The 27,602-nt window shown below is 35.8% G+C and overlaps 1 protein-coding gene across 10 annotated transcripts in view; it reads left to right on the top strand.

Annotated features, from left to right (window-relative positions):
• LOC147833695 (uncharacterized) overlaps positions 1–27,602 on the top strand; it is a 185,009-nt gene that overhangs the window by 93,233 nt on the left and 64,174 nt on the right. For 3 of the 10 annotated variants that reach the window (XR_015944989.1, XR_015944991.1, XR_015944992.1), the window contains 2 exons: positions 4,399–4,528; positions 13,624–13,706. The exons of 2 other annotated variants lie outside the window; for them this stretch is intronic. Coding sequence is in view for 4 of the 8 variants with exons in the window: in XM_088651210.1 (XP_088507336.1) it covers positions 13,624–13,691 (68 nt within the window). In the remaining 4 variants the exon portion in view is untranslated. Of the gene's footprint in view, positions 1–4,398; positions 6,053–13,623; positions 13,707–27,602 lie in introns of those variants that run through there. 5 more of the 10 variants (XM_087284256.1, XM_088651210.1, XM_087284255.1 and 2 more) reach the window with 3 other exon arrangements.

The following is a 27,602-nucleotide window of genomic DNA, read 5'->3' as shown; positions in this document are numbered from 1 at the left end:
CACATGCTCTGCAAATGCCTTGAGATCTGATACTTAATCTTGGCAGGATCCTCTGCTGTTTTAAGCCAAGACATTAAAACCATTCTGTGTCCAGACAAATGACAGCCATCAGCCGGATGGGGGAGTTGTGTCCTCCTGGCCTCGTCCACACCGGCATGAAAATGACTGAGCTCTGGGGGTTGTTACGATCTGCGCAATAATATTGGCTGTATGAATTGTAAATGGTTAGATAGAAACTAAACTTAATGAAATAGCATAGTCTTCCTCCTTGCCAGTGTTGTCGTTTCTGTTGCTCTGCAGATCTGTTGTATGGAGATTATTTTGCTACTGTTTTGATAGCATTTTCTAGTACAATTTTGTAGAGATAATATCATCATGATATTGTGTTTTACCATTGCAATCGCCACCTGCAGACTCCTTATTCAGTGTATAGATGTATATATAGAAGTTATATACAGTTGAAGTCAAAGTTGTTCACCTTCCTAAGATTTTTTTTTGTTTCAAATAGTTCCCAAATGATGTTTTACAGAGCAAGGAATTTCACAGTATTTCCAGCCTGATCTCAGGAGAAAACATAAGTATTTCACGTTTTGTCAGTTTAGTGGCCAATTTGTACGAGTTTAGTCGTACGAAAATGTATGATTTTAAAAACCAGGCATGGCACCCAACCCCGCCCCTAAACCCAACCCTTACTGGGTGATGAGCAAATCATACTAAATTGTATAAATTAGATATGAATTCATACAAATTAGCCACTAAATCAAAAAGTTGTGAATTGCCGTGAGATTGCGTTATTATTTCCTATCATTTTATTTCTTCTGAAATTAGAAATTAGTTATTAAAATTATTATGTTTAGAAATCTGTTGAAAAAAATCATTATATACATTATGAAATATACATAATATACAAGATATAATATCTAAACATAAAAAATATACAGGAGGGCTAATAATTCAGGAGAGCTAATAATTCTGACTTCAACTGTATATATATATGTATTTTCCAAGGGTTTTTTAACAATGTAAGTAAATTTCCACATTGTTTCCTGTAGTACTTTTGTCTTCTGGGTAAAGTCTTCTTTTAATTTAGCTGGAATAAAAACACTTTTAAAATAATAATCATAATACAAAACAAAACAATTTTAAGGTCGAATTTAGCCCCTTAAGAAATATCTATTTTATTCAAATGTCTACAGAAGCAACTGCTGTTGTCCAACGACTTGCCTAGCTTGCGTAGTTAACCTATTTAATCTTAAAGTTAAGACTTAATTAAGTTAAGCTGAGTACTATTATTTTGCAAAGTAGCTAGTAAACTATTATCTGCTCTCATTATTTGCTCTTGCTATTACAAATTAGTAAGTCTATTATGTTTGAAAATGTGTTTCTTCTTTTCTACGTTAAGCAACACTTCGGAAATGTTTGTTAAATAATAAGAATTTTGTCAGAAAGTTGTAAACAAAGTAAATAATATTCAATATATCATATTATTATTCAATATAACATATTATTCATATATATCAATAAAAATAATAGATCATTATAAAATGTACAATAAACATTTTAGGATAAAACAGCAATAAAAACAATAATACTCAATATATTTACAATAATTCATTTATAACAATCTAGACAAACAACCTCTAGAAAAACACAATCTGTTTTTTTTTCCCCTAGTAAATGTTGCAGTTGTGTTTTATTGTCTAACTCAGTGAATTGTGGGTAAATGCTGAGTTTGGGGTACAATGTTTCTCGGATGTGCTGATAGTTTGTGCAGCGGGTGAGGAAGTGTTCCTTCATCTCCACTTCTGCCAGGGCACAGTGTGGGCAGATGCGGCATCTCTACAGTCAGACTGTTAGCACTCAGTCTATATAGGGTCATTGTTGTATATATTTTTATATATAAATGTATTGTATGTATTATACAATACATTTATATATAATATAATATACATTGATATTATATATAAGTGTATTAATTAATTTTTTCTTTTTTATTCCTTTTTGCTGCCTGTCAGTTACATTACTGCTGCTGATACAGTGTTGTCAGATATTGCTAGACACAAATAAATGCATTCGCCCTAAAAATTGTAAAAAGCATAAAGAATAGTTAACACCAACCTCCATTTTCTTAAGCTTATAATAACTAAATCTGGCAACTTTGCAGAGCAGAGGCTGCACACGCCCTCTAGAGCTCACTGCAGATTATTTTGGCAACATAATTTATTTATTAATTAATTAATTGTTTGTTTATTTACTTATTTATTTTTGGGAAGGGGCCTGATGACCATTTCTGTTCTTCTGTCCAAACCCGAGGACACACCCGTGTACGTGGTGTTTTAGAGATATTGTAGATGTGGCTTTCTTCATTGAGACCATTTTCTTGCATGTGCATCTAGAGTCTTAAGAGACGCTGGGCCATGATTGACAGTGTGGTGTTGAAACTCTCAGAAGAAAAATGTGTGAAATGTGGATTAACCCTGTTTTTTTAAGGGCAAAGGACAGGATCTCTCCCATAGTCGTGTCTTGAATATCAGATATCACTGATTTGTCTGTGTGTTTGTTTTTCCGGTTGGTGTTCAGGCATCAAAAGAGGAGCTTTTATTCATAACGAAAAGTTTAATTTAAACACACAAAAAAGAGTAACACAGAAGAAAAAAGTTATAATACAACTAAAAGTGTCAATTTGTAATTCTAAGCAAATAATGTCCATATAATTATCGTATGTTGATGAAAAATGTATTTTAAAAGCTTTAAGGGAATTCATAAAAAATACCTAAATCATATTTGATGTTCGGTACACATTCATAAAGAGACAATTGGTTAATATATTTAAGAAAATATTAACCATGTATAATATATATATATATATATATATATATATATATATATATATATATATATATATATATATATATATTTATATATATATATATATATATATATATATATATATATATATATATATATATATATATATATATATATTGTACAGAAAGTCTTAATTTACTGTAGAACAAAAAGTTATTGATTTCTTGTGGTGTAGTTTGGCTGTGGAGAGGTTGTAGTGTTGTTTTAGTCTCTGACTCAGCAGTCTCAGTATGTGAGAGATGATGCTGTGATGCTGTCTGTGTTCCTCTTTTTACTTCTTTATGTTTGCAAAAGATCTCACTCTATTTTTTCTCTCCAAATGTTTGCATGATAGGGACTTCTGTATAGTTCTATACAGTATTCACATTTATTTATTTATTTATTTATTTATTTATTTATTTATTTATTTATGTTTAGTTTTGTCTGTTGTTTGATTTAGTTTGGTTTTTGTTTAGTTTGTTTTTTGTTTGTTTTGCTTTGCTTTGCTCTGCTCTGCTTAGCTTTGCTTTTATTTTGTTTACGTTTTGTTTTATTTTGCTTTGTTTTGCTTTGTTTTTTTGCTAGGTTTTTGTTAGTGTATTTTACTTTTTTGCGTTGCGTTGCTTTGTTTTGCTTTTTGTTTTGCTTTGCTTTTTCTTTTTGTTTTGCTTTGCTTTGCTTTATTTTTTACGCTTTGTTTTATTTTGCTTTATTTTGCCTTGTTTTTTTGTTAGGTTTTTGTTAGTTTGCTTTGCTTTTTGCTTTGTTTTGTTTTGCTTTTTGTTTTGTTAAGTTTTTTTGCTTTGCTTTGTTTTTCTTTTCTTTTGTTTCTTTTTTTGTTTTGTTTTGTTTGCTCTATCTATCAGTCCATTCACAAGGGTGACTATATTGTTTAGTTGTTTAGATAGTTTGAAAATACAGTATATGCATATGACAAATTTAGCCTATTCACAGGTTTTATTCAATTTATTTATTTATGTTTAGTTTTGTTTGTTGTTTAGTTTGGTTTTGTTTTGTTTGTTTTTTGTTTGATTTGCTTTGCTTCTGTTTTGTTTTTTCTTGTTAGTTTTTTGGTTGTTTGTTTTGCATTGCTTTGGTTTTGTTTGTTTTGCTTTGTTTTGTATTGTTCTTTGTTTTGTAATTTGCTTTTTGTTTAGTCTAGTTTTTTTATTTTTGTTTTGCATTGTTTTTCTTTTCTTTTCTTTTTTTCTTTTTTTTTGTTTTGTTTTGTTTGCTCCATCTATCAGTCCATCCACAAGGGTGACCATATTGTTTAGATACATAGTTTTAAAATATATACAAATTAAAATTTTTGCCTATTTTTAAAACTATATATATATATTTTATTTATTTATTTATTTATTTATTTATTTATTTATTTATTTATTTATTTATTTATTTAAACAAGTTGAACTAGATTTTAAAGCATTTAAGGGAACCTTTCTGAAACACTGTTATATCTAAAAACTGATACATACATTACCAATCATGCTAAATTGGTATTGTATGTTTTGTGTGACTGTTTTTTCTCTCTTTTTCTTGATCACTCAGAAAACTGGCTCTTGTCCTGCATGAGCTGCTCGTCTGTCACTGAGGAGTGTCTGAGGAGCGTCTGAGCAGCGTCTGAGCAGCGTCTGAGCAGCGTCTGATGATTGTGTGTCATTGTGTACGAAACATCAAGGTGATTCTCTCTCAACAGCTTCCATCTCATCCAGCAAAGTTGCCTCAAGTCTATCAGCTGTTTCGCTCAAACAGCTGTGCCAAACCTGAAGTGTGCCAACCCAGTATCATCCATCCAGTTTGATGTTATACGTGTGCCAATATAATCCTTATCTTCCTTTTTTTAAAGAACACTTTTAGCCACATTTTAGCACACAAAGCCCAAGCTCCTGCTTTTGTAGACTGAGCCTCTATTTAGAAGAAGGTTTTGGGGGGAAAAAAGAAGGGAAAAAAATCAATAATGTGTTTGGACTCTCAATCTTCCTGGCCAGAAGAGAAGCTGATTTTTTTTCTTCTTCTTTTTTTTGGAGGGGGTTGGGGATGTTTTTGTCATTCATAAGCTTCGCTGACAAATCCCTGACATCATTTTGTGGATTGTATCGATAACTTCTTCCTTTGCTGCAGAGGACAAATAGAAATCATTTATCTGCCTTTGCGAGAGGTGAGGTGAGGCCTGTGGAAACAAAGGCTGCTCTGCCAGGCGGCCGTGACATTGGCAGCTGAGGGTATTAATGCAGTGTTGAAGGGCAGAGATCAGTGAGGGACGAGCACAGGCCTGTCCTTGGGCCGTCCCGTGTCTGTAGAGGAGAGGAGAGACAGCTGCTGATTCCCACAGGACTCAAGAGCTCACAGGTGTCCTATGAGGTGCTGATGTGTCTTGGAGAATTATTCACTTGAAAAAAGTGTGCAGTTGTACTTGTGCTTTTTTAAACGTTACTAAAGGGGAGGTGAGTTGGTCGGGTGGTAGCAAGAATTTTGGAGAATTTGTAAGAAATGGCAAAATCATAATTGATGTCCTGTGCTTATAGATGGGTCATAGTTTTGGTCGTGTTTTTTTTTTAAACATAAGGAAGCATGTTTCTGCCCAAATGTTAAATAAATAAATAAATAAATAACTAAATATTATATTATATTATATTATATTATATTATATTATATTATATTATATTATATTATATTATATTATATTATATTATCATAAGATAAAATAAAGAAATCACACACCTTCAAATTTGCTTAAGCTTGTAAGATGTAGATGGAAATGGCCTCCATCATGTTGTTCAGTGTGATTACTGACATTATCATGCCATACTGACACGGATATGTAAAAATATTTAAATGTTGTATCAGAGAATCTGTGCTTTTCATACAACACAAACATTTCTGAGACGTTTTACAGACACCCAATGTAAAATGTATTTGAAGGTTCAACAATAGCCTGATACTCATCTCCCTAATGTATTCTGGTCTTGTTTGGTCTCTTGACACTAAAAGCAGCGTGAAGGTCTAAAATATGCCTTGCCACAACTCTTTATTCATGACGTGAGGGGCTGCTCGGTCTCCATGTGGGACAGAGGAGGGGGAACAGGCGATTCCTCTGGCCTGGTTTTACAGTTGTGGGAGTGAGAAAGGGAAGGTGAAGGCTCTTGATCCATCATTATTATTAGAAACACATGAATAAAAATGTCACACTCTTACATGTCCACTTCTGCTCTGCATCATCTGTAAATTAACCATAGATTGCAATCAGGCTGGGTCTGATTAAATATGTTGGACATTACCTAATTATTTATGGTTTAGCTTTTATTTTTGTTTTGTTTTTATTAAATACCCAATTAATTAGGGTTTAGCTTTTTTTTTTATTTCATAAAAGTTTTTTTTTATTAATTTAACATTATTTTAATTAATATTATTTATTACATTGTATTATGTTTGAATTCAATTATTAATTTTAGAAAAATATACAGTTGAAATCAGAATTATTAAACCCCTTTAATTTTTTTTCTTTTTTAAATGTTTTCCAAATGAACAGAGCAAGGATATTTTCACAGTATTTTTGATAATATTTTTTCTTCTGGAGAAAGTCTTATTTGTTTTATTTTGACTAGAATAAAAGCCATTTTTAATTTAAAAAAACATTTTAAAGTCAAAATTATTAGCCTGTAAGCTTTTTTTTTTCGATAGTCAAAAGAACAAACCATCATTATACAATAACTTGCCTAATTACCCTAACCTGCCTAGTTAACCTAATTAACCTAGTTAAGCCTTTAAATGTCATTTGTCTTGAAGAATATCTAGTAATATTATTTACTGTTATCATGGCAAAGATAAAATAAATCAGTTATTAGAAATGAGTTATTAAAAGTTTTATGTTTAGAAATGTGTTGGAAAAAATATTTTCTTCATTAAACAGAAATTGTGGAAGAAATAAACAGGAGGTTAATAATTCAAGGGGTTTAATAATTCTGACTTCAACTGTATATTGTTATTTTTTTACATTATTAATATTATACATTTATTAAAATAAAATAGATTATTTTGCATCAACTTTAAATTAATCATAGACTGTAAACAAGGCATCACAGATTAATTATACATTGAATAAACAGATTTGAATCCTGCTTTTGTTTGTTACATTTTAATGTTAATAATTTGTAATAATTAATAATATAATATTGTCATATTTAAATAGTAATTTAAATAATTTAAATAACTGTTATTTTAATAAGATAAAAAAGGGTTTAGCTAATTGAATTGTAATGGTATTTTTTATTTAATGTTTTATATTATATTTTTACATTGTTGTTTTTCTGTAATATTCAGTTTGTTATTTTTATTCTTCTTAATATCTTTACAATGTACAGTTTATGTTATATCCAGTTAAGCAGCGTAATCAGCAGATCAAACAGCAACAATTAGAACAGATAGACAGATGGGTGCTAATTACTTCAGTCTCAATGACCTGCAGTCAGCACCGTTTTAAGTGCTAGAGACAAGCTTGTTGCTGTATTTAGAGGAGAAGCCAGACAGCGTTAATTGTGACCAGTGTCTGGGGCAAAGGTTTATTTTAAAAAGTCTATTAGAGGATCCAAATTGACAGATTAATTGGCATTATCCATAGTGAACCAAACAAAGGTCATGGCTGCCTCCTGTAACTGAACCGTCCTTGATCAATCGTCCGCCTGTTTACTTGGCCTGTCCATATTTTTATGTTTTGTTTTTACAGTACCAACATTATGTACAGTCTTCAGAAATCTTGGCATTTCTTCGTTGTTCTCTCAAAAACGTCATTAACACCAAGGAATGCTGTGTTTTGCTTGAAAGCTGCTGGAATATTCTTCAAAACATTGACTTTCTCTCTGCTTGAAAGTCTTTGTGTTGGCCACATGGCACAATCTGAATTCAAGTGTTTAATTTTCTGACGTTCCCTCTACAATTTGGTGGTAGCATTCCATGTTAATTCCGCTCGGGACCGAGAGAGATATTAAGCTTCCTGCAAGCAACCGTTGAACCGCCACCTGCCTGTTTTGTGTAAAGCCCGAAAACGTACCTGTTGGCAGCTGCTGGTGCCTTCGTGATAACACATACACTAGCATCTCATTAACTCTGAGCGCACGCTGGAAAAAAAAAGCAGAGGAGGAGCTCGGGAAATATCTGCTGCTGCTTTCCAGTTCACAAAGAATGCCACAAAAGCGGGGATGGAAACAAAACAGAGGAGAGCCAGCCTCAAAATGAGGACAAATCTGTTTGTTAATTGATGTCATTAGCAGGGAGAGGCAGGTCTAATTCAACTCGTGTTGTGGATTTACTGCTAAGTCATTTCATTTACTCATCAGTCAAACAAAGTCACGCACCTGCATTGACTTTTCTAACCGTGTAAGAGTGTGTAAGCCGTCATCCTTTATTTCCCTGTGTGCTTATTTGCTTGTATTGTAACTTTTAAAATGCCAATTACATTTGTATTTGCTGTATTGATTAGCATCTAAAAAGTAAACATTAAAAAGATTAGGTAATGTAAGAATGTAGCGCTGTTATTTTCCCCAAATTTTGAGGTAAATAAAATAAGAATGGCGACATGGTGGTGCAGTAGGTAGTGCTGTTGCCTCTAAAGGCCCGTGCACACCGAGACGTTTTTTTGTTCGCATTTTCCGTCGACGTTTAACGCCTCATAACTAATTAAAGGGAGTCAATGTGATCGTGCACACCAACGTGCAAAACACCAGGCGCAAAAGCGTCATTTAAAAAAAAACGCCTCATGCTCGTTTTTTTTGTTTTTACGTGCGCCGTCAAAACCTTCTCCACCAATCAGATCGGCACTTTTGTTTACGTGCATGGAGCTGCTGAAGTTACCGTAAACAGCACTTGGAGGCGCTCAAGCGCAAAACTGTCAATGCGAGCGCACATTGAAGATGCCCAAAGGCAATATGAACGTGGAGCTGCTTATTGCTCTGTGAACAATAATCATTTCTTTATCGCTAGAGCTGTAGCTGCTGCTTGAACCATCCATGATAGTTTGAGTTACCAGTAAATTTAACAAAAAGCATGTGAACTTCCGCTCCTCCACTTTTTTCTGTGTTATAACCGGGTGTCAGAAGCTTATAATTGTGCAGCGCCATCTAACGTCAAAAGAGTGATTTAGCATACTCTTCTGCTTGATGCCAGTGAAAAGCACTTTGGTTTGAACACTGAAAAAAATCTCATAAAACGGTGCCGATAAACGCAAACTAAAAACGTCCCGGTGTGTAGGAGCCTTAAGTAAGAAGGTCGCTGGTTCAAGCCTCAGCTGGATCAGTTGGCGTTTCTGTGTGGAGTTTGCATGTTCTCCCCACATTCGTGTGGGTTTCCTCCAGGTGCACCGGTTTTCACCACAGTCCAAAGAGGTGAATTGGGTAAGCTAAATTGGCTGTAGTGTATGAGTGTGAAAGAGTGTGTATGGATGTTTCTCAGAGATGGGTTGCAGCTGGAAGGGCATCCACTGCCTAAAAACATATGCTGGATAAATTGGCGGTTCATTCCGCTGTGGCGACCCCAGATTAATAAAATCACTAAGCCGAAAAGAAAATGAAAGAATGAATGAATAAAATAAGCATGTTAAACTTAGCTGTTTGCAGATCAGTTGTGAGGCATGCAGCACACTTTATTAGGTGTATGTTGCAAGTTCAACTGCTTATTAAGGCAAACTTTTGATCAGCCAATCACATGGCAGCAACTTAGTAACTTTAGGCATATCAATGTAGTCAAGATGATCTGCTAAGGTTTAAACCTAGCATCAGAATGGAAAACAAAAGGGATTTGATTGATTCTGTACATATCATGGGTGTTGGTGATGATGATCCCTTGACCCTTTGAAGCAGTGTGGGACAGCACTACAACACTTGCACATGACATCATATGTCATCACAATCTCTTGCTTCATATGAGATCAGATGATCACGACTCCTGCAGTTATTCCAGTTGCGTAATATTTTTTGGTATTTATCTTCAGGAAATCACTGAAGGCATATATTATGTTATCATAATGATTTAATGTAGCAATAAGCTCGTAAGTGTACTGTGTATTTACACTGTGGCTATGATGTTAAAACATGAATGCGGTTTTGAATTTTATAAAATATGTTCTTGTTTGTTGTAACATTCATAATAATGACAAAAAATATTAATTTGTGCATCTCCTTACTTCCGGGTGCAGTCATGCTGCCAGTCACAATCTTCAGCGATCATAACTTTACATACATGCACTTCACCCTGACACACATACTTTCTCATCTAAACTGATTACATTCACACCACCCGAGGATTGTCAGAGACTGATTGCACACACTATTTAAGCCACACACTCACCCATTCAGTTTGACGAGTCTTGTTATCTGTCACAGTGACATTACAACGCGTTTTCTTTGTCTGCCTTTGCCGTGTTTTGATCCTTGCCTTGCTTATTTATTTAATTCTGTTTGCTGCCTGCCTCTGACCATCTGCCTGTTAATTTGACTTCGACTCTAGATTGCCTTCATACGTCTGGTTGCCCCTGTATTGACCACTGCTTGTCTGACGATTCTAATAAACCTGCATGTGGATCCAAACTTCTGTTGTTGGTGTCACTCCCCGAGGTTACACTGCCATTGTGGCTGGTGTATTCTGGGAAATTTTTCTTACTCCTTTGTTTCAAGTGTGGTCTTGAAAAATCTCTGTTTCAAGGACTTTCTAGCCCTTCCCCTTAGCCCTACACCTTCAAGCTCTAGAGAATTGGGAGAACATTACCCCATCACGTAAACTCGCAAAACGAGGGGTAAGGGGAAGGGCTAAGGGGTAGAATTGGGATGGGGCCTAAGTTACTGCTGGATAATCATGCATAACCATATCTACTGTTTATGGAAATTGGTTTAAAAAAGAGAAATATCCAGCAAGTTGCATTTTTGTGGAAAAATATAATGTCTTGTTGATGCTGAAGGTTGAAGAAGAACAATTGATTCAAGGTGATAGAAAGGCAACAGCAACTCAAATAACCATTTGTTACAACAAAGTTCTGCTGAAGAGCGTCTCTGAACACTCAACACATCAAACTTTGAAGCAGTTGACCTACAGCAGAGAAAGATACCTGGGAGCTAAGAACAGCAAACTGAGGCTACAATCGAGACAATGAAAGATTGAAAAATGTTACCTGTTCTGATTAATCTTGATTTCGATTACCATTCGAATGGTGGGGTCAGAAATTGGGTCCCTTACTACAAACTGAGCATTGTATAAGTACCAGTTTACCTGAGACCAATGTACTTGTCTTAAGATGGCAACTTCCAGATTACATTGCTCCATGTGTAAATGCTCAAATCATCTCAAATCATCTCAAATTAATCTCTTGAACTTGACTGAGTTCACTATTTTCAAAAGTCCCCCAAAGCCAGCAGCTAGCTCTCTGCAACTCTTACATGGTTGCCTGCTGAAGCTAAGCAGGGCTGTGCTACAGTAGGTTGCTGCCAGAAGTGGTGTTAGTGAGACCAGCAGGAGATGCTTAACCTGCAGTCTGTGTTGGTCCTAACGCCCCAGTATATTGATTGGGACTCTATACTGCTCAGCGAGTGTCGCCTTTTGGATGTGACATTAAACTGAGGTCCTGACTCTCTGTGGTCGTTAAAAATCCCAACATGTCCTTAAAAAAAAAGAGTAAGGGTTTAAACCGGCATCCTGGCCAAATTTGCCCACTGACCTCTGTGTCTATCAGGGCCTCCTAACCATCCTCATATCATAACTGGCTTTATCACACTGTCTCCTCTCCACTTAGTAGCTGGTGTGTGGTCTGGCACAAGATGGCTATTGTGCACACTGGTGGTGGTGGATAAGGGGATTGCCCCCAAAAATTTGTGTAAAGTGCTTTGAGTGTCTAGAAAAGCGCTTTATAAATGTAAGGAACTATTATTATTATTATTATTATTATTATTATTATTATTATTATTATGTAGTCACCAGATCGCTGTCTTGTAGAGTGCCTTTGGGATGTGGTGAAAAGGGAGATTCATAAAGATCATCTCAGATGTGTAGTCACCAAATGTTCAGCAAGTGTATGATTCTGTCATCTATGGATCAGAAGAATGTTTCAGGACATTGTTATATCAGTGTCACAACAAGTTAAGACAGTTCTGATGGCAAAATGTCCAAACCAGTTCTTACAAGGCTTACTTAATTGAATTGCTTGTGAGTGTCTATAATCAGAAAGAAGTAGTAAGTATTAGTAATAGTAATTGTGGCTAAGCTATTGGCCAATTCACTTCTTTTTTTTTTACTTTAAGTCTTTTCAAAGTACTGAAAGTGTGTGGGGGAGAAAGTAAGAAAGCACTTAGGTAAAACTTGCTGAGTAGAGAGACGAGTCAGAGCCGAAAGGCCGCGTGGATCTGCTGTGACAGGCAGGCACGTAAGGCAAAGTTGTGTGCGGCAAGGACAGAGACAAGGTCAGGGGTGTCCTCTCAATGAGGGAAAGTGCATCAGAAATACAAGCCCATTTCTGCACACTATTGTTGTGCCTATCCTCTTGTGCATCCAACTTCATTTCCACTTCAATTTTTAGCAACCTTCTGCTCGTCTCTCAAGGAGATACGATACAAGCTCTGACACGAATTAGCCCTCAGATTGACTGATACTGCAACGCCCAGGGGACGCTGGGTAAAAAAGCTCGCCTCTACCCTCCCCCCAACACGTCCCACTCTTTTCTCTCTAACCCTTCTCTTTCTGCGCTTCCTCCTCGTCTTGTTTTTCCCTGGTGCCTGCTTGTCAGTCACCTGTCTTGGCGACATCACCCTCGCCTTCAGAGTTGACAGACAGGCGCCGCCGGGTTCTGACGGAGTAATTTGCTCCGAATTTACAAAACGCCTGGCATCAAAGATGGCAGCAGGGTCGTGGGGAAGTGATTGCATTAAGAGCGGAGTTGAGTGGTCTATTTCCACTCATCAACACCACTGACAGTCAGGGCCGAATGACATTTGGTATTTTCCTACAAGTTTTTAGCAGGCATCAAGGGCGGAGACATGGATACACCTCTTCTCTTAAACCAATGGCAGCCGAGGCCACAAAACTCCATTGGAGACATTTAATCTCACAAAATGAGCATTTCATAAAGAATGTATTCGCTGCAAACTTCAAATATCCCAACATCAGACTGTCAAAAAGCAAGTGATGATTATTGTTGTAGATTCTCATAAGGGCCGAATGCTGATCTAGGCTCCGAATCTGGAAGGAACCGAGGGATTTGCAATCAGGTATTGATGGAGTAGAGAAGCCTCATCTTTCGCTGTCCCGCGATGGGGCGATTCCTCACCAATATTATTGATTCTTGGCAGGGAGCTCATCTATTACAGGCTGACTAAGGTCAGATCAACTGGGCTTTATTGCTGAGCAGAGGCATTCTTTACTTGTAGTGCCACTCCAGGTCAATTTCAGGCCCTCTGCATCTTTAAAAGCCCTCTATGTCTGCCTCATCACCATTATGTAATACAGATTTCTTGTGTGGCTTTAAATGAGCATTTGGCAGTTTTCGAAAGGACTGATTGAATCTGTATTGATGAGTGTAGTCAGAGAAGGATCACAATCCTTTTGCATAGAATTTAGATCATTCTTGTATTGAAATTTGAATTTATATAATAGCTTAAATTATACATTTTACATTAAATTTATACATTTTGTGCAGCTCAATTTATAGCTAAGTTAAAATATCGCATTTTTAACACTGAATAAAATGAATATTCATGTCATGTCATTTTTGTATGTTTTGACTGATTTTTTTTTCGTCAGGTCATCATCACCCTGTCATGCATTCCTCATGGTGCAAGCATAGCAAAATCCTCTCCCTAGACCCCTGACCAGTGGGTTCAAAGGTGTGTATCCTCTGGAATGCTATTAGAAACTATAGCACATTTAAATATTTTGTGCATGTAGTCACACAAGTCTCCAGCCCCAAACACACAAACATCCGTACAGCAGACAGATTTTGTACCGTTGCAATTTAAAAAATCTCTTTCTTTCTTTCTTTCTTTCTTTCTTTCTTTCTTTCTTTCTTTCTTTCTTTCTTTCTTTCTTTCTTTCTTTCTTTCTTTCTTTCTTTCTTTCTTTCTTTCTTTCTTTCTTTCTTTCTTTCTTTCTTTCTTTCTTTCTTTCTTTCTTTCTTTCTTTCTTGACCTGTTGTGCAGATCTTGGGTGTAAAATTGGCATGGATGGAGGGGAAGTATCCCCACCAATATTTACCAATTACTGAAATGTCCCTACCAATAATTTAATCTACTTCAAAATAAAATAATGCTCTGTCAACCCTTAGTGACCCACTTGTGCACAAAGGGTTAAAGTCAAGTTTGCTTGCTACGAGTTCAGGATAATACTTTTTACCAAGGCTGTGCAGTTTGAATTTGGCCTCTATGATTATGAAAAACAATAATCGGCATAAAGCAGTTAAATTGTCTCACACACCTCTTTAAATCTCTACATTTATTATTAGAGTAAGTAATCTAAATGTATTCATATGTATTTTTATATTCCGAGTAAGGCATAAGACTAAAATATGTTAGTCCAATTAAAAATCGTCAGGCCGATAAATAAGTCAATTACAACAGGTATCTCCATCTGTCAACAAATTTTAGATTGTATGTCTGTGCAGTCTGTCACGCAGATAGATACGTCAGATGATTTCACAATTTAGAATTTGTAAACAATACTTTTCTGATATTATATTATTAACGAGAAAGTCAGAATCTGTGAATATAAAATCAACTTTACCCCAATGCCATTTTTGGGGAAATATAATTTCTGCAACATCTGGTCTGTCAACAAACTATGCTGGACAGAGTGTGTGTCTCCATAGAGTTTGGTTGTCTATCGTCATCAGATCGCCATCTATTCTGTGTGCGTTCATGACTTCAGGAGACGTGGCTTTGGCATAGCTGTCAACATTGAGATGTGAAAAAAAAGGATATGCCCACTATAATATGCCCCTTCCTAAAAAATCCCCAAATTATAAATATGTTTAATAGAATTAGGTTATCAAATCTCATTAATCTTTCTTTACTGTATTACTTACACATTCTGATTAAAGAACTGAATCTCTCAGTTTTTTCGTTTGATTAAAAGAGAGGTGTCACTTTCATGCACACATCTACTGTTAAAATGAAAGCAGTCGACTGCTTTCCTAACATTTTATGCTCATTTTGGACAAAATTAGTTGTGTTTGAAAAAAACCCACCAAAATCGACACCTTTAGATGTTATTACTATTAATTATGTGTATATGTCTGTACAAACAATGAAATTATGGGAATTTTCCCAGGAGAAATAACAAAATGGGAGGGTGGTGGTAGATGGGGTCTGAAATACTGGAGCCTCCCGGGAAAAACGGGAGTGTTTGCAGGTATGGTTTTCATGCCTAAACAAAATGGAAGCACAGAACAGACTTACATTTAAGAGCAAGGGGCGGGCCCTGGTGGTTCGGCGGTATGGTTTGCATATAGGGAGGATCAGCTTCTTAATGTTTGTTGCCACCCTTCAGAGAAAGATTAAAAATACGGGAGAAATATGGAAGAATACCTTTTATGGGATGGTACCGGGATAGAACTGTAAAATACAGGAGAATCCAAGGAAAAAACGGCAGGGTTGACAGGTATAGGCTTTGGACAACAGGAGAGGGACGATCATTTTCAAAATTATGCTAACGTTAGCATTCTGGCAGATCACCTACTGTACCTACTTTAAAATAACATTTAAAAACATTTCATTCTGTTTTGTTCCCTAATCCTAAGGGTCATGTCATCTGTCATTATTACCATTATTTTGCGATTGTGGTTCTTGCCATCAAAAACATGAGTTTTTTTTTTTTTTTTTTTTTTTTTTGTATTTTCACAGCAAAACACAAGAATTGAAGGAAGGATTGAAGTTTTTCATTTTAATGTTGGACAACAATAGATTTGGCCTTGGTTAGCTTAATTTTCCTCTTTACTTTCCCCCTTCTCTACTTGCTAGGCACAGCAAAAAAATGACTCCTGCTTAACGATAAAATAATGAATGTCATTTTAGGGCAAGAGTGGGGTGGGGTGTGGGGGTCTGTTTTTTAGTGCATTACTTGTGCTGCTGAATTTGCCCCGTGCCAAGGAGTAAATCTGAGTGAAGCCGTGCGATGTGACATCATTTACTCAGAAATCCCTAATTTGTCAGCATTAATATTTCAACTCCACCATTGCCTGTCAGTGAATGCCAGAGATGACTGATCAATCTATAAAACGGCTGCGGCTAATTTATTGAATATTTATGTGCAATGTCATGTGTGGGGCGCGAGTGGAATTTATTTCGCCCGCTTGCCTCTCTGCTTGAGAACTTTTCTAACTAATCGCGCTTTTTTTTTTTTTAAAGAAGGGGAAAGATGCATAATGATAATGGGATACAGGGACGTGCATTGGCTTTCCCCTGAGCGTGGAAAGCTGCTCTGAAACATATTCACGTGTCTCTCGCTGTGTCACCATTCCACTCAATGAATTACAGTGCGGTGCCAGCGTATGATTGGGTTGAGATGATTCACAGTTCTGCACGGGGTGTTCCGAACGGTTGTAGTCTATTATAGTCGTCGCCGTCTCCATAATTCCATTTTCATTGTCTGGTTTCTGCGACGCTCCTGACTGACGCCATCCTAGAGGATAATACGTCTGTGTTGGTACATGGTGTGTTGTTATTTACCGCTGTGTCTTGAGAAATGTGTTTGTTTGCTAGTTTGGAGTGCTGTGCTGTGAAGTACAGAAGAAGGGTTGGGCTCTAGTCATGCTTTCGTGGCAGACCTCTGGGTTTGTGCTATGATTAGAGATGGTGGGCTTGGGTTTGCTCAGCTGTGCAGTGTAGTTTTTTTTTGATGTGTATCGATAGTAAAATGTGACTCTGTGCTTTTTTTTTGTAAAGCTTTATCGTACAGTGAACAAATCTATTCCTTCCTTACAACCCTGTATTAGCCTCTCCGATACCCTCATTATACCCCCGCTAATTACAAATTCTCAAGTCAGTGCCAAGCATTAAAATAAGACAGTGCAGGGAAGCATATGGCATAATATCCTATTAATGAACACTCTAAATTCAAACCCAGGTCAGCTGCTCGTTTCATGCGCGTGTCACCAATCCAAAGGAGGAGAAAAAAGTGACCTTCTTTTAAAATGCACAGAATGATTTGAAGAGATGGAGGCCTCAGGCAAGCTCATTGTTTTACTTGTTTAATTTTTTCCAGCAATTATTGATATAACATTGTGCAGGTATAGAGCAGAGTTTTTTCAGCTTTAGAGGAGCAAATGTAGCGATCGCTTTCTCATATGAAATCCCGTCGACTAGTTATGTCTTTTTCTCTCTTGTTCCCTCCATTCTCTCTCTCTCAAGGGAAACCGAGGCTATTTGCATTGGCTGTCACAACAGTGTGAGAAACAAGTTTCCCCTCTCCTCCGTGCTCTCCTCGCATGCGGCTTTTTAATGTGGACTGTCAAACACAAGAGAGATGGATTTCGCTTTCCTATTTAAAAGGGGGATGCAAATAGACACATTTAGCATGCTGGTGTCTCAGCTTGATAGATGCGTCTGTGGCAGCTTGGTTGGAATCTGGTATTCTGAGTTAATCTGCAGCGATGACCCTGTCTGCTGTGATTGGGAATAGAGGAAGAAAATGTGTAGTATCTTTACAAAGAGAACAAAACCTCACCTCTTTTTGCCACCATTAACCCGTAAATAAAATGAACACAACATTATGAGCCAGGATCACACGCTCAGCCTATCAGTGCATTTCAGCCATCCGGATGCTGATTTATATTGACAGGGACACGTTTCAGCTTCGTCTCTGTTAGGCCGTCTCAGGGGAACCTTTCCTCCGGGAGACCTGAGATACTGCTGGGGCTTTGGGGTTGGATCCCGGCCCTCGGCCCTTGTGTGGCAGATTGGGGAATAGTTTGTTTTAAAAGGCTAAATCCCCCTGAACAGCTGTCCTAGATCAGGACTCAGATCAGTGGTGCAGGAGACCAGAGACAGCTGCAGGTGCATGTCTGGGTTCCATGTGGTCTCTGCAAATACGCGTGTGCATGTGTGCATGCCCAAATCAACATGAATGAGGATTTCTAGAGTCTACAGTATGTCTGGAGAATTATATCTGCTAGCATTCCTATTGATTTTGAAATGCTCTGCTACCAAAGGACCATATACTTTATTCATTATTTGGATCCCCATTAGCTTCCAGAGTGATTCAGAGTTTTTCTGGAATTCACAGACCAACCTAAATAAAAATATAATAATTATTAAAATAATAATAATAATAATAATAATTCAAGGGGCTAATAATTCTGATTTCAACAGTATATATATATATATATATATATATATATATATATATATATATATATATATATATATATATATATATATATATATATATATATATATATATATATATATATATATATATATATATATATAATAATGTGGTGTATATATGCATTTATACACCACATTATTAGGTACACCTATTCAACTGCTCGTGAACGTAAAATTCTAATCAGCCAATCACATGGAAGCAACTCAATGTATTTAGGCATTCAGACATGGTCAAGACGATGCTGTCCAAATCAAGCATCAGAATGGGGAAGAAAAGTGATTTAAGTGTCTTTAAACATGGGATGGCTGTTGGTGCCAGACAAGCTGGTCTTAGTATTTCAGAAACTGCTGATCTACTGGGATTTTCATACACAACCATCTCCAGGATTTACAGAGAATGGTCAGAAAAAGAGAAAATATCCAGTGAGTGGCAGTTCTGTGAGCGCAAATGTCTTGTTGATACCAGAGGTCAGAGGAGAATGGCCAAACTGATTCGAGCTGATAGAAAGTCAACAAACTCAAATAACCACTTATTACAACCGAGGTATGCAGAAGAGCATCTCTGAATGCAAAACACGTCTAACCTTGAGACGGATGGGCTACAGCAGCAGAAGACCAAACCAGGTGCCACTCCTGTCATCTAAGAACAGGAAACTGAGGCTTCTATTTGCACAGGCTCGCCAAAATTATACAATAGAAGATTGGAAAAACATTGCCTGGTCCGATGAATCTCGATTTCTGCTGTGAAATTCGGATGGTAGGGTCAGTTGTTCATGCTGGTGGTGGTGGAATAGCGTGGGGGATATTTTCTTGGCAAATTAGTACTAGATGAGCATTAAATTAAAATTGATGCATTTACATAGAACTTTTGTATTGTAATATTGTATAACAATTAATCACTTACAGTGTAGACCCAGAAATGTGATCCTTATAATTTCATGCAACAATATTTATTATTCTTTCTGTCCATGTTGATCTCTTTGCTTGTTTGACTTGCTTGACAGTTGAAATCTGACCATTAACAATAGTTAAAAGTTACTCGTCAGTACTCCCAAAATGTACCTGTTTTTTTTAACCTCTTGAACATAATAAGATATTTTAAAGCATTTGGGGAAGTTCCAACTTTTGTTGTACATTTTTACAATTCTACTATGGGTTTCAATGGTTGTTGTTTCCTAGCTTTGTTCAAAATATCTTCTTTTGTATTCAACAAAAGAAGTAAATAATTTTCTTTTTGGTTGAATTATTGCTTTTTTGAGTAGTTAGAGCAACTACCAGTTGATTCTTGTCTACTGGCAAGACCTTGACCTACTAGTATAATTTAACAATGTCGAAAAAAGATGTTTGATTTATTTCATATAGGCAGAAAATAAGTGATCTGCATGTTCTCTTTCACTTAACAGAGTAAATCTTTCAGGCTTATGTTTCTAGTTTTTAATGGAAACTTTAAGGATTCAAATAAGGATTCAAACACTAAAAGAGTGGAGGCTGGAGGGATCAAGACAGCTTAGAGGAGGAACGCTGGGTCAACTTGATAGAGACTGAGGGTGAAAAGGTCAGTTATGACCTGAAGTAAGCTGGACTCATTGTCTGCAGTCTGAGCAATGGAGGACTGATAAAAAAACGACCTCAATAAAAACAGCAGTGCCTATGCAATATGCAAATCATCACATAAAGGACGGGGCTGGAATGAGAAGAACCCACATGGCGCGTGATGTCTTGGCTATAGTTCTTTGTACCCAGGCCTTTTATATGAACCTTCCCTGCAGATAAAAGCCAGGAGAGGGCACTTGTGGAGGGTCACCTCTGCTGAAGGTGATGGTTGCTTTATTTCACAGTCTTCCCCGCTGGACTGACTCACAAAACTGTAACAGCACAGTGACCCGGGAGTACTTTTATATAGAGAGAATGTGAGATTGTGTAAACATGCTCCTGTGGTTTTGATTAGGTGTTAACAGGGGCTTTTACATGATGACTTGAATATTAAATGTGCACAGTCATCAGGAGTGCAGTGCTCATGACTCAGTATGACCTCTAAACAAAGATGCTATTTACAATAGCATAGAGCCAGACGTTTTTTTTACCATACTCGTCTATATGTACTTAAATATTGATTAAAACAACAGTTATAATCTTAATGATAACAATTATTTATTTATTTATTTGTTTGTTTATTTATTTATTTATTTATTTATGATTAAGGTTGTACTAACATTATTATTATTTAAATGTAGGAATTAGTAGTAAAGTAGTAGTAGTAGTTGCAATAATAATATTATTACTATTTTATGTTTAAGTTTGTATGTATTTCTTTACTGTTTTTTCCTAATTTTACTGTAGTGTTTTATAGCAATTAATAACTAGTTGCTATTGCTAATTAAATATTATATTAACAATTAATATATATTTCATTTTTTTATTTACTTTAACATCACTATCATTACTATTTAAATCGTGAATAATCGTAAATAGTAATTATTGTAATTGTTTTTGTTATTGTTAGTATTGTTATTATAATTTATTATTATTACTATTATTATTATTATTAATATTATTATTTACAGTTTTAACAGTAAATAATTTTAACATTATGCCTTATTTCTAATATATCTTTATTTTCTTAGTTTTAACATAATTAACATCCTCATTATTATAATCATCATCATCATCATCATAATTACATTATAATTACATTATAACAAAAAAATTATAACAATAAAGATAATTATACTTGATCAGTTAAAACAAATTAGTTGAATATTGTATAATGTTCTGGCAGAAAATGACCGGTACATTTTATATATACATACAGTATAAATAGATAAAACTGTATTTTATTTTAAACTGAAAAACACCAGCTATTAATCAAGACCATAAGCTAATAAATATATAGTTTAATAGAAAATGTACTGGTGATTTTCATGGCATTATTGTAAATTGAGGGCGCCGACAGCGAAGATGAGGAGCCACGTACAGCTTAATTTAACAGAGAGTGGTCAGGCAGGCAATGGTCAACAGGTACAAACTGAGGCATGTAGACAATGTAGACATGTAGTCGAAGCAAGCAAGAGATCTTTGCAGGTGGTTAATGGGATAAACAATAAACAAAACACAAGTCAAAAAACACGGGTAGGCTAGACATGAAATAATGCCTGAAATGTTTACAGAAAACAAGACTCAGCAATGTGTGTGTGTGTGTGTGTGTGTGTGTGTGTGTGTGTGTGTGTGTGTGTGTGTGTGTGTGTGTGTGTGTTTGAGAGATGTATATAGTATATATCTGTCTAGTCAGTGAAATTGATGAATACTCTCGACTGACTAACATTAGATGAAATACGTGCAAGATATATATAACCATACATGTGTTCAAAAGTATGTGCACAGCTGAGACGTGCACAACTGTGTTCTCCATCGCGTCTGCATCCGGATTATGTTGGTGGACATACAGCTAATTTGACTTGGCAAAGTTTAATATTTGCAGTCGAAACATAATCAGATGGGAAATGTGGATGGTAATACACAAGTTATTATACAGTTTCAGTTAACTTATCTTAAAGAAGACCTGCAGCTCGCCATTAGCTCGCTCCTGTCACGTAAGGCAATTCCAACCATGCGAAAATGTAATGGCCGTGGCCAACCTGTGACCTCAATCAAGATGACCAATAGAATAAGGTGTTTAAGAAGATTCCGCCCACTGAGCTTCAGTTTTTAACTCGCAAAACTTTTCAGCTCAAAGCAAAGATTTTAGATCCGCAAAAATGAAACAAAACCGAAAGCAAAATGAATGAGCACACAATTAATTAATCTGGTGGTAACTGCATAAAATGGCAATAGTTTATTTTTTGCAGTGTGAATTTTTTTTTAAATGTTTATTTTATTTATTTTTTTATATTTTATTTTTTAATTGCATTGTACCTAGTTTTGGTCAAAAACTTCATATGTTTGTTTGAATAATAAAGAAACAAAATTAATTACTTTTCAACTCACAAGCAAATATTTCAACCTACAAGCAAAGATTCTAGATGAGCAATAAAAGACAGCAGAAAAGAGAGCAAAATTAATGAGTGTGCAATGAAAATTGTGGTAACTGCATAATAGGACAATTGTTTATTTTTTTGCTATCCAAAATATTTATTATCATTGACATAAGTTTTTTAATTAAACATGTTTTTATTTGAAATCTTTAATTTTCTAATTACTACATACTTAATTTTTTTTTAAAACTAAATATTTTTGATTGAATAATAAAGAAACAAATCTAGCTCCATACTAAGCCTAGATTGTGATTGTGAGAAATATATATTTTTTGACAGATTACAGTGAATTTACAGTGCAGCAATAGTAGGGTTTATTTATTTGTTTTAGGTTTTAACAACATTATTTTAAAGTTCTAGTTGCTGTTGCCATGTATTATGTATTTGTTTATTATATCTCTGCACCCCAAGACTGCACCCCACAAGCTGCTATACAGTCATAGTGGCAGGCATTAGAAAAGCAGCAATTAATGGCTCATTGTGAAAAAAACAGGAGACGCGTGAGATGAAGATTTCGAAATGAAGGAAAAACAATTGGGATGACACAGAGGCAAAGCAACGCAAATTCACTAAGGGTGCGTTGCAATGTGGGCAGACCCTGGCACGCTTACTTGGCACACTGGTCTGCCAAGTTGTAGGATTTACCTCGAAGCCTGAGGGTTTTGACATGAAAAGACTTTATCGGCAAGAGAGAGCCCTGTGGAACCCTCCGCGGAGACTGACCTTGTTGTGGCAATGGAGAGGAGGAAATGCAGGATGAATGGGAGAAAAATAAGGAGAGGAAAACAAAGGGAAAGGATGAGTGGTCCAAAAACCAGAGCCAAGTCGCTGAAACAGAAAGGGAAGGAGAGGATGAGAACAATGATGTAAAACCATGGTGTGGAACAACAGCCTCTGGCAGCAGCGGCTTCATAGAGGCAATTCACACGCATGAACACAAGCTATCGTAAAAGGAGCAAGCCCGCCCTGTGCTAAATAAATGCATTATTATTTCCCCCCATGTTTTGAGCGCGCTTTCCTTAATTCCGGAGTGTGGATGAGGCGTTGAGGCCGTGCGGATGATCATGGCCTCCTCATCAGTGCGGGGCTGCAGGTGTTTGTCTGCTCGCTGCAGAAGAGCTCGTCTGCTCTAGCAGGAGCACATGGTCAAGTGGTCAGCAAATTGAAAACGGAAAATTGCTGCCACTTGTTTCGGCCATTGAAATGTGTGTGTGTCAGTAGAAGTGGCCGGGTCACAATAGATGGCCCAGTTTTTTTTGTTTTTTTTTTGGTTATTGATAAGTCGTCCATTGCAAATGGTGCCTGCTTTTAGGCAAGGCAAGGCAAGTTTTTTTATATAGCACATTTCATACACAATGGCAATTCAAAGTGCTTTACATAAACAAGAATAAAAGAAACAAGTAAAATAAAAAACAAATAATAAAAACAAACATAAACAAGCATGTGATGTTTTCTACCGAATGAAGGTTTTAGTTCGTTAAAATAAAGATGATGGTCTGTTTTAAGGAGATTCATCACCCACTGATGTTGATGTAGTTGACTTTGCCTTTTTTAACATTAGGAAATCATTAAAGACAATTTGAGCTTAATTTTAGCTGGATTCTGTCAGATCCTGTTCTCAACAATATCATATTTTTATGTTTTGCATCCCACTATTTATTTTAATCGTCCTGCACTATATAAAAAGTGTACATAAATTAGCAGTTTTCCATATGTGAAGTTTATTTATAAACTAATTTCGAGCCATCTTTGTTTTGACGTATCCCCCTTCCACCCGTACTCCTTCTCCTAGATGGGTGGCACGGTGGCCCAGTGGTTAGCATTGTTGCCTTACAGCAAGAACGTCACTGCTTTAGTCCTTACCAAGCCAGTCGACACTTTTGTGCAGAGTTTTACATGTTCTCCCTGTGCTCGCGTGGGTTTCCTTCGGGTCCCCCGGTTTCCTCCCACTGTCCGAAAACATGCAACTTAAGTTTATTGACTATTCCAAATCAGCACCATACATGCTCTTAGTTAGTTATCTCTTCATACCAATCCCTATCTGTTCAGTAGCTACTACAGCAGGGGAGTTTCGAGATGTACCTGAGCTCAAACTCCCCTCTCGCCCTGCAACTGGAGGGAGCCCTTGGCTCGAGGATCTTGTGAGCTCAGGGTTCTTTCCCAGGACAGCATGGCAAACACACTTTATAATCAATCAACAGCTGTGAACTGTTGAATATTTAATTAATTTTTTCCCCTCATTTTATTTATGCTTTTGAATTGCATTATAGGGCCTTCTTTTTTTCCAACAACGTTTAATCTTGAAAAGTTTGAAAAAAGTGACTTTTATGAACATTTTTAATAGTTGAAACTGTCTGGGTTGGTGTTGTATGCTACTTCACAAAAACATTTACTGCCATTTTACAGATTTATATATTATTTCTTATACATTATATTATTTTAAACTGCTAACACGTCAATAGAAGTCACTTTGTTATACTGTAGAACACAAATATTTTTTACAGTGTGACATTAACTTGTGCTTGGTGACTATTCAGAAAATTAATGATGCTCTTATGATGCTGGATTCATCCAAATAAGCTATTAAAATCTGTATTTGCTGTGAATTCAGCATTCGATTTGTTATCAACATTTAGTGATGTCATGTTCCAGAAAAAACTGTAAGTGTGTGGTTGACTTCAATTACAGTGTTATTTATTTGCTAATTTTGTTTCAGATATTATTCATTTTCATATTAACCACTGATTAAGAAAACATTTTTGATAAAACTGTTGTCCTTGGTGATTATTAAACCAATGGGCACTTTAACAGTCATAATAACAAAAACAGGCAAAACAAAATTGGTAAATTACATAAAATTTGTGTTGTTGTTTTTTCATGAATTGTTAAAACATATATATATAAATTGCTCAAAACACTTAAACACTTGAACAACACAATGTAAGTCCAAGTGTGCAGTATACACAGTTGAAGTCAAAATTATTAGCCCCCCTAAATTAATAGCCCCCATTTATCTTTTTCCCCCAATTTCCCCAAGATTTTTTCAACACATTTCTAAACATAATAGTTTTAATAACTCATTTCTAATAACTGATTTTTTTCCTTTGCCATGATGACAGTAAATCATATTTTACTAGATATTTTTCAAGACACTTCTATACAACTTTAAGTGACATTTAAAGGCTTAACTAGGTTATTTGGGTTAACTAGGCGGGTTAGGGCAATTAGGCAAGTTGTTATATAATGATAGTTTGTTCTGTAGACTATAGAAAAAATATAGCTTAAAGGGGCTAATAATTTTGACCTTAAAATGGTTTTTAAAAAATTAAAACTGCTTTTATTGTAGCCGAAATAAAACAAATAAGACTTTATCGAGAAGAAAAAAATATTATTAGACATACTGTGAAAATATCCTTGCTTTGTCATTTGGGAAATATTTTAAAAAGAAAATAATAGGGGACTAGTAAATCTGACTTCAACTATTTATATATTCATGTTCATTCATTCATTCATTTTCTTGTTGGCTTAGTCCCTTTATTAATCCGGGGTCGCCACAGCGGAACAACCGCCAACTTATCCAGCGCGTTTTTACGCAGTGGATGCCCTTCCAGCTGCAACCCATCTCTGGGAAACATCCACACACACATTCGCACACACACAGACTACGGACAATTAAGCCTACCCAATTCACCTGTATTGCATGTCTTTGGACTGTGGGGGAAACCGGAGCATCCGGAGGAAACCCACGCGAACGCAGGGAGAACATGCAAACTCAACACAGAAACGCCAACTGAGCCGAGGCTCGAACCAGCGACCCAGTGACCTTCTTGCTGTGAGGCGACAGCACTACCTACTGCGCCACTGCTTCGCCCTATTCATGTATGTTGTACAAGAAAATTTGAATTTTTTTTAAATGAATTAGTTTTTGTGCAATGACCAGCAGTTCCGCAGAAGTAGATTCTGCTAATTTATTCTGACATAAAATAAGTAGATTGTTACCATTAAAAAGATTAGTAGTGTTGGTATGTGTCACATTTATGTCACATAGAATTTTAGAATTGTATTCAGAAATAGTGTAGGCTACAGGGAACCTAAATCAAATAACTTTTACAAACATTATAATCATCTGTTTTGAGCTCCATTTATTACACAATAAAACACCTAAAAGTATTCAGAATAGGAAAAGGACTAAAAAAATCTGTATACACAACAATCAATATAAATGTAAAGCCTAAACACTTTAATTAAACTAGAGAAAATACAGATAATACTGCCATTTCTGTTTATAAACATTTTGATTTGAAAAAAACACAAGTAGAACACTTCTAAAAGTTCATACAGTACTATTTAGAGTGCACGTTTTGATTGTTTGATGTGAATTACATTATATAGGTTTCTTTGGATCGTAAGTCACAGCACATTTCATTTCAGAAGATAAAAACAACTTATATTCTAGAAAATACATTAAATAGTGCATAAACATGTCACAGATTATTGACCATTAGCAAAGGCTCCTAACTTTAACATACTCTTTAAATGCTAAATAAATAAATGCAAAATCAGATCAATTCCAGACAACCGTTTGTATAAAAAAAGAAAAAAGAAATGCTTCTCCAATCTGAACTGCTGTGGTAATAGTGTGTGAAGCATATAGCACACTCATTTAACCTCCATACCTTTAATCACCAACATTTTCCAATTCATTTCCTTACCCTCTCACCCAAACCACGCACAGCATGATAAACACTGAATATTTACTTAGACATGCAGCTAAAGCATATTAATATCCCTTCCATTCGGGAAAGACGGAGATGTTCATATTCATGGTTTGCAGTATTTATGCATTTATGCATAGGCGAAAATGTTAAGCATAATTCAAACCATTTGAATTACAAATGATTGCATGTAGATTTATGTCAACATTGATTTAATCTCATGAATTTGGCAGCACAACGGTCTATACTAATATTGTTAATGATAATAAAGTCAAGGATGTTGTCTTTTATTTTTTATTTTATTTTATTTTATTTTATTTTATTTTATTTTATTTTATTTTATTTTATTTTATTTTATTTTATTTTATTTTATTTTATTTTATTTTATTTTAGGAATATGCTTTTTAAAATGCTGTAAGGTTTGGGTAAAGGAGGGATAAGTTGAGGGGTTGGAGGCATATAGAGAATCAGTTCCTCTGTCAGCATTTTGTTCCGGGGTGGAAGGTGCCCCTCTCCACAGGGTGGGGGTACAGTGATCCCTCTCTGACACTCCTGCTGTGAAACACACACCTCTCGCTCAACCCCTCGACCAAATGTAGGACATTTAACAACATCTCTTCTGAACAGAGGGCACTGATGCTGCTGTGCAATTCCAT

Source organism: Danio rerio, chromosome 15, assembly GCF_052040795.2.
Source record: "Danio rerio strain M-AB ecotype USA chromosome 15, GRCz13ab, whole genome shotgun sequence".
Lineage (NCBI taxonomy): Eukaryota > Metazoa > Chordata > Actinopteri > Cypriniformes > Danionidae > Danio > Danio rerio.
Note: the sequence above shows the minus strand (reverse complement) of the source record. Positions and strands in the feature narration are given on the sequence as shown.